Here is a 15,564-nt window from a genome sequence, read left to right as displayed (position 1 = left end):
AAATCTATATTTTAAAAGTATCACTCTCGTCATAATTTTCCATAGCTCAATTAATACTAATCTCACGGTAGCTTTTAATTGTTCTTGACAAGTAATGGATTAACTTAAAACATTTATATAACTTTGTAGGTATTATTTTATAGAAAAATTAGTTTATACGTGAAAACTTCTTAAATATCTAACTACAATCAAATACCTAGATTACATAATGTATTTTTCATAATATTTATACATTATATTTGAAAAAGGACTCTCATTTCTTTTATTGGTATCTACGCAGAAATTAAGATTTTCGAGTTGCGACATCTCAATCAACGAACCAGCTAAGAAGACCGGCAAATTCCAAACGTATCCTTCGGGAAGCACTGAGTGTTTCCACGTCAATAACAAAATATTGACCCAATAAATTTCAGCCACGTAGAAACAAAGCAATGAAAGCCGTCGGATTCTCCACATCGGCTACCGTATGCCGTTAAGATCATCAAGTAGACTTCTAATTCCCATGTCTTCCGTGGGGGCCAGAAATGGAAAATTGAAATCGCTTTATCCACGTCAAGCTAACAAAAAACAACCAATAATAATTCGCCACGTTTTCTCATTAGAAAAGTGCACCGTTGGATCATCCACGTTGGCAACATAGATCGATCCGATGGACTTATATAAATTTGGGTAGCTCGTCGAGAAATCAGATCAGTGATCGAAGCTACTGGAAGTTTTTGCTAAGAACCATGAGGAAGTGGACGATCGCTTCTGCTCTTCTCCTTCTTTGCATTCTCTCTCTCGTTCCCGATGAAGGTGTGATTTCGTTTCTTCCTTCAGCAGTTTGATTTATTTGTTGGAATGTAAACTGAATGCATTGCATTATCTTAATCACGAGGGCTGATGCTTTAATTTTTGGGGGTTCGAGGAGAAATTTGGATGAGATTCGAGCTTCGTTTGAACTGCGAAGGTTTGATGGTGATATTTCTATTGTGTTTGAATTTTCAGGTCCTAGATTTCATGCCAAGGCCGACGGTGATGCCGACGAGGTTGTAGATCCACCAAAGGTTGAGGAAAAAATCGGCGCCGTTCCACATGGTCTTTCCACTGATTCTGATGTTGTTAAGAGGTTCGTGAATGTCTAATCTCGTTGATACACGCTTCAAGTATAGATTTGTCCACTTCGGGAAAAAAAATTATCGAACCTTCTTTTGAATGTTGATTCAGAGAGTCGGAGTCAATCTCGAAGAGATCTCTTCGCAGTAGCGGGGAGAAATTTGAGTTCCAAGCTGAGGTGTCTCGGCTCATGGATATTATCATCAATTCCTTATATAGTAACAAAGACATTTTCCTAAGAGAATTGATCTCCAACGCTTCTGATGTAAGTTCACTCTGCCTCTTCTCACTTCATTAGATCTAGTAATCTCATTGTTAGATTTGTGTTAGTTAATAATGGCGTCTCTGCATTTCAGGCGTTGGATAAGATTAGGTTCCTTTCCCTAACCGACAAAGAGATATTGGGTGAGGGAGACAACTCGAAGCTGGAGATTCAAGTGAGTTCGACCTTCATACTGACATATTGTTTTCTTATTACCTCGCTGAAAAAAGCTGCTCGTTCTGGTTGATGAACCTTGCATACTTTTATTGTTGTCCATAAATCAAATATCGCAGATTAAGTTGGACAAAGCAAACAAAATCCTTTCAATTCGCGACAGAGGTATTGGTATGACAAAAGAGGATTTGATTAAGAACTTGGGAACCATAGCAAAATCTGGAACTTCAGGTAATTTTAATATAAAAGCTAGTTTGTTTTTTTTATTATCTGTAATGTGAAAGATACTGAATCTGTTATCTTCATGTGCAGCATTTGTGGAAAAAATGCAGACAAGCGGAGATCTCAACCTTATTGGACAATTTGGAGTGGGTTTCTACTCCGTGTATCTTGTGGCTGATTACGTTGAAGTAATCAGTAAACACAACGATGACAAACAGTGAGCAACCCTCACTACTATTACGATGCGTTTGCCATTGTCTTGTTGTTAGTTACTGTATGCTGACTTCTTCCTTGTTTCCAGACATGTATGGGAGTCCAAGGCTGATGGAGCTTTCGCAATCTCTGAAGATACCTGGAATGAACCTTTAGGCCGTGGAACTGAAATTAGATTGCACCTTAGAGATGAAGCTCAAGAATACCTGGAGGAGGGCAAACTGAAGGTAAGTTCGGTTTGCTTTTCTCGTTACCTGCGTTTAATGTTCGTTAATGCTTTACATTGTTATCTGTCTGCATGGAAGTGGCTTGAACTTGTACTTTCAATACACTTGGAGTATTTGCTGTGTATTATTTTAGTTTTTACTTATTCATTATGCGTTGATGACACATTTCAGCCGTTAATTGATTTTCTCTTTTGGAATTGTTATCACGTACATTTTCTCTGTTTCATTATGTTGAGCCTTATTCCTTCCCGCACATTGAACTTATTGGTACTTTTCCTCAACTACCTTTTGCAACCGGCAATTTGTTTTTTGTTCCGTGTCTCACAAAAGTTATAGCAAAAGTTATGGGGCGCCATGTGACAACAGCCCTCTTATTTTGTATGCTTCCCATTTAACTTGGGAACCATACCAACCCTCTTGATCGATGATCTGTTTATTGGTTAAATATTAATTTTTCTGAATCGTGCATGTCCTTGTTTAGTTGGTGGTATCTTCGACATTATTATCATTATTTGAACTAATATGCGTGGCAATTCTTTCTCTATAGGATTTGGTGAAGAGATATTCAGAATTTATCAACTTCCCCATTTATATCTGGGGAAGCAAAGAGGTTGAGGTGGAGGTTCCTGCAGACGAGGATGAATCCAACGATGAAGAAGAATCACGTATGTATTATCTTGGATATTTGGATATGCACATATAATTTCCTTCGTGGTTGCGAAAAAACTGTTCGTTGATCATGGTTGTAGGTCGTTCTAATTACTTTTTCTCTTATAAAACAGCTGAAAGCTCTTCAGAAGAAGGGGAAGATGATGCAGAAAAGAGTGAAGATGAAGATTCTGATAAGCCGAAGACAAAGAAAGTCAAAGAAACAACTTATGATTGGGAGCTTTTGAATGATGTGAAGGCCATATGGCTGAGGAGTCCCAAAGAGGTCACGGAGGAAGAGTACACTAAATTCTACCACTCTCTTGCTAAGGTAATTGTCCAAAATGTCAGCAGTGGAAAAAGATAATAAAAGCACCTTAAACCGTAAAATTTTGATTCCAAATCTAATGAAGTTATCTCAAATTGCAGGATTTTGGTGATGAGAAGCCTATGTCTTGGAGTCACTTCAATGCAGAAGGCGATGTTGAGTTCAAAGCTGTTCTGTTTGTGCCTCCTAAGGCTCCCCATGATCTATACGAAAGCTACTATAACAGCAAAAAATCCAACCTGAAGTTATACGTTAGAAGGGTTTTCATCTCAGACGAGTTTGATGAGCTCCTGCCGAAGTATTTGAACTTTTTGCTGGTAAATGAGCGATCCTGTAATTCAATAGAAGAACATTTGACTTATTGTAGGTCTTTTTCTCAAAATTTTCGTTTTCTGCAGGGCCTTGTTGATTCTGATACTTTACCTCTCAACGTTTCACGAGAAATGCTCCAACAACACAGCAGCCTGAAGACAATTAAGAAGAAACTCATCCGCAAAGCTCTTGACATGATCCGCAAAATTGCCGATGAGGATCCTGATGAGTCCAGTGACAAGGAGAAGAAAGGTATATCTAAAGAATTTGATTATTGTGATGCTATATAGATGAGTTGATTTTCTTCCTTCGATTAAATTGATAACCTTTATTAACAAGCAGATGTTGAGAAGAGTAGCGACAATGATGAGAAGAAAGGCCAGTACACTCGATTCTGGAACGAGTTTGGTAAATCAATTAAACTTGGTATCATTGAGGATGCAACTAACAGAAACCGTTTAGCAAAACTGCTCCGATTTGAGAGGTATCTTCCCTTTACTCCACCTGATTGGATTCTTCTTTGTCTCCCTGAGATAATAGCCTAAAACACCTCTCTCGCAGCACCAAATCGGATGGCAAATTGACTTCACTGGATCAGTACATCTCAAGAATGAAATCAGGACAAAAGGATATCTTTTACATTACTGGATCAAGCAAGGAACAATTGGAGAAATCCCCATTCCTTGAGCGACTCAAGAAGAAGAATTATGAGGTAAATTTCTAATCAGGAGGTTAATTTTCTATGCTTTCTTTACAATCCGCTCATCACCTCCCCATATCTAATTTTGTTCTTTTCGCAGGTTATCTTCTTCACGGATCCGGTTGATGAGTATTTGATGCAATATCTCATGGACTACGAAGACAAAAAATTCCAAAATGTATCAAAGGAGGGTCTCAAACTAGGCAAAGACTCTAAGGACAAAGAACTCAAGGAATCCTTCAAGGATCTTACTAAATGGTGGAAGACTGCCCTTTCTTTCGACAATGTCGATGATGTGAAAGTTTCCAACCGATTGGACAACACGCCTTGTGTGGTTGTGACATCCAAGTATGGATGGAGTGCCAATATGGAAAGGATCATGCAGTCTCAGACCCTATCAGATGCTAGCAAACAGGCATACATGCGTGGTAAGAGGGTGCTCGAGATCAACCCAAGACACCCTATCGTCAAGGATCTCCGGGAGAGAATAGTAAAGGATCCTGAGGTTTGTTTTCATTTACTTTTAATCCTGTTAATCTTAAACGAAAAACAAAGGGATACATCATTGAAAAATCTATAGATATATACTTGTTTAGGCTGTGAGACTAATCATCCTAATCGATTGTTAGGATTTAGTGTCAGTTAAACTATCGTAAGACTAGTCGCTTAGTTTTTAAAAACACTCGAAAAGTTATTATAAACATTTCTAAAACCAAGAATGAGGTCGACAATTTAGCTAAACCATATAATGGATGGAAGATCATACAGAAAGGGTAGGGAATTTTCGAAATCCGTTAAATCTCTTTTACCGATATTTACATCAATATTTTGTTTATTGCAGGATGAGGGCGCAAAGCAGGCTGCAAAACTGATGTATCAAACAGCTCTTCTGGAAAGTGGGTTTATTCTCAGTGACCCCAAGGACTTTGCCTCCCAAATCTACGACACGGTGAAGACTAGCTTAAACATCAGTCCCGACGCAACCGTGGACGAGGAAGAGGAAGCAGAAGTAGAAGCCGAGACCGAATCAAAGGGAACAGAAGCAGAAGAGAGTATCAAATCGGAAACTGGGGATGAGGCGGCAAAGGATGAGCTGTAGATTTTTAATTATTAACTGTGCAACGGAGGTGGTTTATAATTTTGAATATCATCACCCATCATAGAGCTTTGCTAACTCCTCAACTTTTTTCTTCTAACGTCACATCGATGGAAGAAGCTTAGGGAAAGGAAGAGGATTTAGTATTTTTCTTTTTTAATGAGAGAATTTTACTGTAAACGTTTTTGTTTGGTAGGAATTTTCATGTTAGTTTATAAGGGGGATTTTGAAAGCTTGGATTGAATTCTTCTGGTCTCATGTTTGCTTTTCTCTACATTTCTTTCGTCTGATTCATATTCTATCCAGGCGTTTGATGTTGTGGGATTGCCCATGGAGGACACAAACATATTCTCAAATCTTATCTTTTTGAGCCCTAATTATCTTTAATTAGTCTCATTCTTCATTTATTATTATTTTTTTTGACTAAAATTTACATGTCTAAATAACCCAACAACCCAAATTTGAATATAACAGAATTATCTTATGGTTTACATTCTAAAACATTGTTAAACATTTACTTGATATTTTAATTACACTCTATAAACTTGTTTCATGTGGGATCTAGTTTTTCTTCACATGCGATTCTTGAGGAGGGGCCGGAGAATCAAGTTTCATGGTGTCCTCCCTATTCTTGAACGTTGATTGTTTGTAGAACTCGAAGAGTACGAGTTGGGTGGGATGGGTGATTTCTGATTTTCATGGATCTACTGTTTGTAGAATTCATAGCAGCATTGTGGTGGGTGATTCCTCTTAAATCTACTATTTGTGTCAACGGTCTCGTCTCTTTTGTATTGGTATCTTGTCCCTCTATCGGGGTGGTCGAAGATTTGATTGGTTTTATCCTCTTGATGTGTTATCGGTCTCGTCTCTTTTGTATTGGTATCTTGTCCCTCTATCGGGGTGGTCGAAGATTTGATTGGTTTTATCCTCTTGATGTGTTATCCATTATGTTGCTGGTTTTTTTTTTTTTTTTTCTCTTTCTTCCAAATTAGACGGTTTTTTAATTTTCTTGCTAGATTTGAGATATTAATATTGATTTTTTTTTTGTTTGAAATGTCCTCTTGAAGAGGGTTTTTCGCATTTACAAAGTTTCTTTTAAAAAATTTAAAATTGTATATATATATAATTTTTATGCGAAATCTCAAGACTGTAGATTTAACAAGTGACCAATATGCTTTTCCTAGAAGAGAGGGAAAAAGGACAGTACTAGTGGGACACTCAAACACACCCCATGGGCCCCTATACTACATTAAGGAAAGCAAATTTTTATCACCTTTAAAATCACATTTTCCAGAAAGAATATACCAAGACAAATTTTAGGATCGCTATGCCATTCCCACCTCTCTCTCTCTTTTTTTTTCTTCTTTTCAAGTGTATTTTGAAAGCAAGCATGAGTGAGAATAAAGTGCTTGTCCCATGGAAGAACCCCAAATAAATAATAATGATAATAAAGTAAAAAATCTATAAAATGAACCAAACTTAAAGCATTGAGTAAAAATGGGTAATGTTTGTATTGAGCCCAAATACAAAATCCAATCATGATGTTCCCATTATTCAGTCCACAATGAGTCCCCAAAAAACCTAGACTTCATATTCAAGTCTTCACCGCAATGATTTCTGAATGTGACTCAATGTCAAGAATTAGGTTTAATCGTTAAGATGAATTTGATTTAATGGTATTAGCATACATTCCATTTTCACTGTTAAATGTGTCTTTAGTCCTCAGAGAGACAGACACTAAATAAACAAAAATCTCACAACTACGTAATTTAATTTCTAAATAATTATTATCTTAATTTCTTAGGAAAGAAATATTTGTTTTTAGAGATTTCAAAATCTGTCCACATATTTATAAAATATCTGCTCATTTAGTTCTTTGATGGTTACTGAATTTTGGAATTTTTGTTCTTATGCAAGATTAGAAGGAAATAGTTGAAAAATCAAAGACAATAATAATAAAACAAAAATGTTACGATCCAATAAGAGATTTAAACCCACCATTAAATAACATAAATGTAAACTAAAGTAGTCTAAATAAATAATAAAAGAAAAATGATAAAAAAAAATAGAACATTTAACAAAATATTTGTACTTTGTAATAAATTTTGACTTTCGATGATTTTGTTATATTAAGTAAAAATAATTTACCAATTTTTTCTATTTTTGAAAAAATCCCCGAATTGCTTATGAATTTTTAACATTTTTAAATATAACAAAATAAACTAAAATATAATAGGTACAAAATATAACAAAATTTCAAATCTATCGCATCTAATAGATGTGAAATTTTGCTGTGTTTTTCTTTAAAATATCTTTTTTTTAAAAAATCTATTTACTATAATTTTCCTTTATAAAAATAATATAAAACATTATTTAAAAAAGTTATTGTAAAGTAATGCTTAAAACTCAAAAACCCATAATATAAAATGAAATCAAACAAGAGAACTCTGCATGATATTATTCAATCTTTGTTTGGACAAAATACAAATAAAAACCATAAACATATCAACATTTCATTAAACAAGAATCACTAGTTTACTTTTAGCCTACAAGGAGAAGAAAAGGGTTTTCAAGGGAAAAAAAATACAAGGGGAAGAAAAGAATGGCTACTAGCCTATGATGAAGTTCTCCATTGTAGCTCGATTTGGATCCGACCGTTCTTTGAGTCGATGAGATGATACTTTGCGTTAATCCTCTTGTTTGAGACAACATCAGCTAGATTTATGTCCACGTAACCCAAAGTTTCCTATGATTGAAATTTCAGAATATAGTCAGCATCTTCATATTTTCATAACAGGAATGAGAAAAAACTATGGAGCAAGCATTATATATACCTTGGGGTGAAGCAGGCCTATCCTTGAAGAGGCACTAAGTACTTCCACATGGATCTTATCGTTGACAGGCGGCTCCTCGAGCATAAACTGAAACTCTTCATCCCATCTTGGATCTCGATTCTTCTTAACATGCTGCATCCATGCCAAATGGTGTTGCAATTTAATAAGCTCAAGTTATGATCGTGATAAATTCATTCTTACACAGTATACAAGCGTATGCTATGTAAGCAGTTGTTTATAACCAGGCCAGCTTGCATAAGAAATCAAGAAAGCTTCGACGACCCTATCAATATCGACATGTCACATGTAGATCGTACATTTTTATTTTGTTACTGTTTAGAATCCTATTATTAGCATATTCTTGAAGAAGTTTTATTTTGATGTCAATTCTTACTTAGTCAGGTAAATAAACTGTTGAAGATAAAAGAAAGTCGATCCTATGACATTACCTTAGTTCTTCTCTCCTCTCCTCTGAAAAGCAAACGGACGTAGGGGTTCGTATGATGCTTCCCTTCCACATCTTCCGCTTGATGGATCATGATGACGAGCAAGCCTCCGCCAGCGGGTGTTCCGTCAGGAGCCTTTTGTACTGCATCAGCCTCATCAACATCTTTCGGAGCTTCATCGTCCTTGAAAGGTTTGTACAACATTTCCACAACAATCTGCCCTCTCGACTTCTCATTTTGTGTATCATTAGGATCCATATTTTTCAACACGTCAAGAGTAAACTCCTTGGACTCTTCAGGGGTAAGTTCTTTCAACGGAACAACGTTCATTCCCATCTTATCGTGCTTGCCAACCTAAGAAGAAAAAGAAAACACACTGAGAACACAAGACAGTCACTTAGAGTTCATCTTACCAACAAGATAACATCTGTAAAGAAGAGTGTCATTTGGTTACTATCTATTCACCAAAGTTCTAAAAGGTCTCTTGATGAGAGAACCAAACCTAAACTATTTAAACAAAAATACCTGCTCCCAATCATAAAGAATCATTTCCAAAGCTTGAGTTTCGGGATCTTTCACGACAAAAGTAAACTCCTCATTCCATACTGGGTTCAAATTAGTGTGTTTCACGCTTGTTTTCTTAGAAGGAAGCTTGTCTTCAGTGAGCTTCAGTTTTACATATGGATCTGATGCGCCAAATAGATCTTTCTTTTTAAGCTTTAGTGCTCTCAAAACCTTCACATGAAGGATGCCAACAGGTTTCTTCATGGCTCTGACAAAGATTAAACGAACTAAGAAACGAAATGTTTCGACATAATCACAATACAAAAATAACACAAACAGAACTTACTTCGCAGGGTCCATTATCTGTACTTCAAGGGTCTTGGGCCATAGATACATATTGGCAACTTGATCTTTTATTAGTTCCTGAAATGATGGGAAGTCTTTTTACTAGTTCATTATCATGAATCAAATTAATAATTTACAATGTCTGTAAATATAACACGATACAGAATAATGCATACCTGAACAAATCTATACAGCCCGGGGATGGACATTGCATCTGCACCGAGCAATTTCAGTCCAAAATCGACATGGGGCTGCAGAGTCAGACAACATAATAGAAGAGAAATAAGTAGGTGAATAACAATTTAAAACTATATACAATTTAACCAGTTACTGCACCTTCTCCATGAGAGACACAAATATTTTGGCAAAGCAAGGAAAGTTTGGGACCAAAGGCTTTAGGGTGATACGCGGAATAGCAAACACTTGCAAATCAACCACCTGAAATCCAAGAGAATCATATATTTCAACTTCCTCAGTTCGAAGTACTAAATAAAGATAACACTGACTTAAAACTTCCAAGTTGCAAATAAACACATAAATCGACATTTGTCCATATCGTTACTATTCAACTTAATAAGTGCACAACCTGAACTGTCGCTTTCAATCCAAATGCTTTCACTGAAACAGTAACATTTGGATTTCCCGCCCACTTCATACACGGCTCCATGATCAGCTCTTTATCATCAGTCATATAAACTTTCATTCCTGGTTTGTAAATTCATCAAAAAGAGAGATCCATCATCTAGTGCTCAAATGGACTACTATAATTATAACAAAAAACTGGAGTAAAGAAGTGAACAACAATATACTATAATCTCACGTAACAGACATTTAATCAGCAGAGGTTATTTAAAGTCATAGGCATGTGCTACGTTACTTTGTTCACTCGACATTACACACAAAGAGGGAATGAGATAGAGAGGGAGTTTACCTTGTAAAGTTGGCGGTAAGCAGCCCAATGTTAGAGTGTCAAATTCAACGGCATCAATTTTGTATTTTGGAATTTGTTCTGCAATAATAGGCTTTGCTATGTTCCTCACAGTCTTGCAAATGGCCTAGGAAAGGTAGAAAGAAAATAAAAGGATAGAAAGAAAATAAAAGGTATAATGACAAAGGCTATGAAAAACAGTATTGATTGTCAATTGCAGTGCACAAACCTTGTCCAAGTAAGGCCACATAATTTCAAGGAATTTGTTAAGCCAGTCAACCTAAAGGAAAGAAGAAAAGTACAAAGCATAAACTGTCATTACCACACCCAAACAATGAATCATATGCATTCATAGTCTAACAACAAGAAACGAAATGGTGACATACACGATCATAATCAGGATTTTTCACCCATAGAGGTATTTCTGGCATCATCCGCAACAATGAGGCAGTATCTTGCTCAACCAAAGGGCGAACAACAGGGTCCTGAAACAATTAGAACCAAGAGAATAGAGAAACAAGCAAAACTTCTAGTTCAGATATGGCATCTGAATTTGTCCAGATGACCAAAAAAGTCAACAACTTCTAGTCTATTTCACCAACTAAATAGAAAGCAACTTGTATGAGGTCTTAACAATCACTTCCAAAAAAATTCCAAGTCTAGCTTGAATTCAGTCTATAGTTCAATACGAGCAATTGTGAGAGGAACTTGAATCGTCAATACTCTCATGCACAACAAAAACAATATGAATCTCCCAACTATTAGTCCTAAATAAATAAGGTCAAATCCCAATTCCAAATCAAAGCATCCCTCTACCATGTTTCCATCTACATAAGGAAAAGACAAGGAGCGACAAGGAAACTACGGTAGCAATTCACAGATTCAAATACTGTAAATAATATCTTCCTCAATCTTAGGTCCTCTTCTTCTTCTTCAATCTTCTTTCTTTCTTTCTAATTGTCACTATCAGTCCTCTATGTTAAAGCAGTACAAGGGAGGGGGTAAAAGGGGTGACATCTAAATGAAATTCTAGGAAGCATAAATAAGAAAATCAACGAAAATAGGGGACACAAGTACTTAGGTCTATCCTGTCTTCATCAGTACGAACAAGCAAAACCCCCAACTTATCAAATTGACAACCGCTGAAGTCACTAACACGAAAAATCCCAAACAAACTGGGAATGGCCACTATACAATATCAGAAAACACTCTCAGTTCAACGCAATTAGAACAAGTTTCCTACACAGAGCACACAGTGACAGTGCGGATCCGTAGAAGAAGCGTAAGATTTTCCACAAACAGGAATCACAACAAAAGTGGAAAGAGACGCAAACCTTGACATCTGATGGCTGAAAATAGATGAACATGTAATATCCAGCCACAAGCCCAATCGAAGTTCCCAAGCCAAAACCGAAGAAACCCAGTATACTACTAAGCAACCCCATCTAAAATCCGTTTTCAAACTGACCCAAATCACCAAATTTCAAAAGAAATCAAAGGGGAACAGATGGAAAGAAAGAAAAAGGAAGAATCCCTTTTAAGAATAGCCTCTCTTCTCCATTACAGACCAAAGAACGCAGGAGGAAGAAGAAGAAAAACCCCACAAAGAGAGAGAGGGGGCGATTAATTTTGTTCCCAAAAGAAGAAATAGCGATCTGTTGAAGTTAAGAACAAAAAGGAAACGGAAGGGTAATGAAAATGAAGGAAAGGATAAGATTGAAGGGGAAATGAAGAATCAGAAGAGTAATAAAGGGGGCATTTATTCGATTGAAGGAAGTAGAATCAGCGCCTTGTTTTGCTGTAGTAGAACCACAACCACCATGAGCATTGGATCAAAGGAAATGGGTTTGAATGAGTTAAGACACGGAAGAAGCGCGTGGGATTGTCGGTAAACGGTGTCAGATGGGGTTCGAATAGAAAGAGTGAAGATGAAAAAAAATATCTGCTTTTTTGAGTTTTGTAACCGATGAAGACGCACCGAATCCCGTTTCTTTCTGTTACTGCTGGCTCCAGTGTTAATGATATTCACCATTTTCTTTTCCTTTGGGAAAGAAAGTAAATGTTCTAATTTGGTAACTTCCATTTGACTCCCAGAGAAAGGAAAAACATCCATTCTTTTTCTTGTTTGGTTGTTTTTCTTTGAATGTCTTTGTCTCACTCTCTGTGTTCCTTTGTTTTATTTTATTGTTATTTATTATTTGAAGAATATATAAAAATTATAATTTGAAGTATTGTTAAATAATGGTAAAATATCAATCATTCTTAAATTAAAATTTCAAAAATTTACCCGTTCGATTTTTATTTCAACTCTTACGTGTTAAAAAATTAGACTATTGACCTTTAGAATGATCATAAATGTTTGGTTAATTAACAAATGTAGTATATTTAGTTTTCGAAAAAGTTATTATTTAGCTTCTATGTTTGGTAGAATGTTCATAAATAATCATTGTTCTAAATATTATGTAAGGGGGTTTTATGTTATCTATGAGAATGTAAATTTTGAATTTTATTTTTAATATTGATACTAAATTTTAATTTTCTTCGAGCTATAAGAATGTAAATATTAGATTTTACTTTTATTTATTCAGGCAATTTGAAGAAATTTTTTGTTTTCTACTTTTTATTAATACGGAAAACTAAAGTTACGCACGAAAAAACCACTTTAATTTTCATATTTTTTTTATCAAACCATAAAAACTGTTTAGATGTTTTGTTAAATATTAAGAATGAGCGTTATAGGTTTCTAAATTATGGAAACTAAAACTCTATGTTTTTTTCTTGTAATTTAACTTAAAATAAAAATCAACTACTACCCGTAAACTTTATGTGTATGTTTTGGGCCCTAATTTCAAGAGAGCAAAGTAGGCCATTGCAACTCGTTTAATATTTGTGTTTGAAATTATAATAGTTGATATTTATGACTATTTATGATTATATTCAAAATTGAGACTCCAACCTTATAAAAATGTTATAATTATATTCTTAAGAGGGTTTGGATTTTCTTTTTTTCTATTTAGGTTTTAAATTTCTCCGATTATTACAAGTTTAAGGATCTAATTTTAGGTTCGTATAAATAGTGAGAGCTAAATAAATTGAAAAAATAGAAGACAATTTAAATTATATGATAAAGGGTGTGGATAGTTTATGGTTGATATTGAAAATAAAGGTTGACGACACGTCGTGTAATATAGCAAAGATTGGAAATGACGAATTTGTCCGAATCTCGGACTATGAAGATTCTTGCCGACAATTAGAATGGACGATATCCATAATATTTGTGATTATAATTTATAAAGAATCCTCATTTTCTCGACCACTCGGTTATTAACGAATTTTTTTGTCCCTTTTCTTTTTACATTTTTAATTTATTTTAGACAGTTGTTTTAGTAGAAATGGACAATTGAGTTATGATTAAATAATAATAATAATAATAATAATAATAATAAATACCTTTATTCTATTAACTCGTACGAAAATAGCAATATAGTCTTTGAACTTTCAATTTTGTATCAATTTAGCTTTTGAATTTTGTTAAGTAATAATTTAGGCTTTTTGTATTTTCAAAGTTGTAACAATTTAATGTTCGACGTAAATAAAATTATCAAAATTTGATTTCAATTTTCTATTCTACGATGCGAATATTGTATTCTATGAATTAAATAAATTAGTTTTTAATTTTTTTAAGAAAACTCGATTTTTTTAATGCATGTTAACAATTAGTTATTGCATGAAAGAAAATATTTTTTTCAAAAATAGAAAAATGAACAAATTAATTACACTCCATCAAATACTATAGAGTATATAGAGTATAAGTTAAATGTTATATTTTTTTTACAATTTTTGATTTTTTTTAATTTCACATAATAATTTGTTTAACATGCATTAATTATATAACAATTGCTATAAAATTTTATTTCCAAAAGTACATTAAAAAGAAAAGGATTAATTATATTGATAATTGAAAGTATGTACAGTTTTAGAGGAAGGAAACAAACTCTTAATGAAAGAATTGATTGAATTTAAAGACAAAACATATATAATTTTGTCTCATCAATTAAAACAAAGAAAAAGAAAAGGACAATTAACATTATATCTTTTGGATAATAAGGAATTGGACTGTGGGACAGATTGAAAATATAGAGAATTTGATTTTTTTTTTCAAATGAAGCAATAATGAACATATATATAGGAAAAGCAAATTAAAAGCAGAAGTAGAAGTAATGCCACCATGTGTAAGTAAAAGACAGGTCTCCATCATCTTCAAAAGCACTTTGAGTTGGAAAGTTTTGAACTACACTCAATTTCTAAAACCAATGTTTTTAACTTTTTTTTTTTCTCTAAAAAGTTTGAAATTACAGACTCTTAAAAAAAAAATTACTACAAATCTAAAATTAATTAAAATATTTATGAAAAAACATAACAAAATATCATACTCTATTCACTGTGGATCGCAATTGATTAATATAGATTATTGTCGTTGTCTATGTATATCATGATAAATACATATGATAATCTATCTCGATCTATCGCCATTCACGTGGATATTTTTAAAATAAATTTCCATTAAAATACGAAAATATATCTTTAAAGTAAAGTTATCTAATTCTACGTCAAAAATTGACTTTATCTCAGAATACATGCAATTTTTAAAACCTTATAATAAACGTAGCCCTTCTCACTATATTATTTGATTAGATATATTGTACTTTACAGTTAAATTTAGAAAAAAGGGGTCCATTTCCCTTATTAGATATTCCGGTGGTAATAAAAGGAAAGGTATCATAATCCCCAATTATTTGTTTTATGGTCTACATTACAAAATTCATATAGTGGGCCTGGGCCCAACAAAGTTAACACTTCCCGAAATTGGTGACGTCATTTCTAGCTTTCATGCAACCAATCTTTTATTCATGGGAGCGCGTGGCTCTCACGTGTCCATAAAGTAGGGTTAAATCAAAATTAAAGATAATAATTGAAAGAAGTCCTAAAAGAAAATTGTTATTGAAAGAGAGAGAGCCACTCCTTTGCATATGCTGATAAAAAAAAAAAAAAAAAAAAGTGATATTTGGATGTATTTTGATTTCCGACCCGTCTCCATACATCTCCTTCGATGAGAAAAATAATTATATGTCTTTGTCGTGCTATAGGTTTTAATTGAACATTTAGTGGATTATATCTATAGAAATATTAGCATATCCTATAATATATCTAAGTATTTTTTAAAGCTTAC

The 15,564-nt window shown here is 34.1% G+C and overlaps 3 protein-coding genes across 3 annotated transcripts in view; 1 reads left to right on the top strand and 2 right to left on the bottom strand.

Annotated features, from left to right (window-relative positions):
* Positions 1–15,564, bottom strand: part of LOC103488061 (multifunctional methyltransferase subunit TRM112 homolog A) — a 61,354-nt gene that overhangs the window by 21,469 nt on the left and 24,321 nt on the right. The window lies entirely within an intron of this gene.
* On the top strand, positions 656–5,664 carry LOC103488055 (endoplasmin homolog). Its single transcript, XM_008446599.3, has 15 exons — positions 656–795; positions 988–1,108; positions 1,207–1,360; positions 1,452–1,532; positions 1,651–1,762; positions 1,844–1,970; positions 2,055–2,193; positions 2,741–2,858; positions 2,976–3,172; positions 3,271–3,486; positions 3,568–3,733; positions 3,824–3,965; positions 4,043–4,193; positions 4,282–4,686; positions 5,023–5,664. Exons 1-15 carry the CDS (start codon positions 729–731, stop codon positions 5,278–5,280), a joined length of 2,454 nt encoding a protein of 817 aa, XP_008444821.1. The 5' UTR covers positions 656–728; the 3' UTR covers positions 5,281–5,664.
* Positions 7,700–12,374, bottom strand: LOC103488056 (synaptotagmin-2). The gene is made up of 12 exons (XM_008446600.3): positions 11,669–12,374; positions 10,721–10,819; positions 10,564–10,614; positions 10,338–10,461; positions 9,993–10,111; positions 9,743–9,844; positions 9,583–9,657; positions 9,408–9,484; positions 9,083–9,329; positions 8,561–8,911; positions 8,112–8,243; positions 7,700–8,023 (listed from the first exon to the last, which is right to left on the bottom strand). Exons 1-12 carry the CDS (start codon positions 11,777–11,779, stop codon positions 7,892–7,894), a joined length of 1,620 nt encoding a protein of 539 aa, XP_008444822.1. The 5' UTR covers positions 11,780–12,374; the 3' UTR covers positions 7,700–7,891.

Source organism: Cucumis melo, chromosome 3, assembly GCF_025177605.1.
Source record: "Cucumis melo cultivar AY chromosome 3, USDA_Cmelo_AY_1.0, whole genome shotgun sequence".
NCBI classification, from domain to species: domain Eukaryota; kingdom Viridiplantae; phylum Streptophyta; class Magnoliopsida; order Cucurbitales; family Cucurbitaceae; genus Cucumis; species Cucumis melo.
Note: the sequence above shows the minus strand (reverse complement) of the source record. Positions and strands in the feature narration are given on the sequence as shown.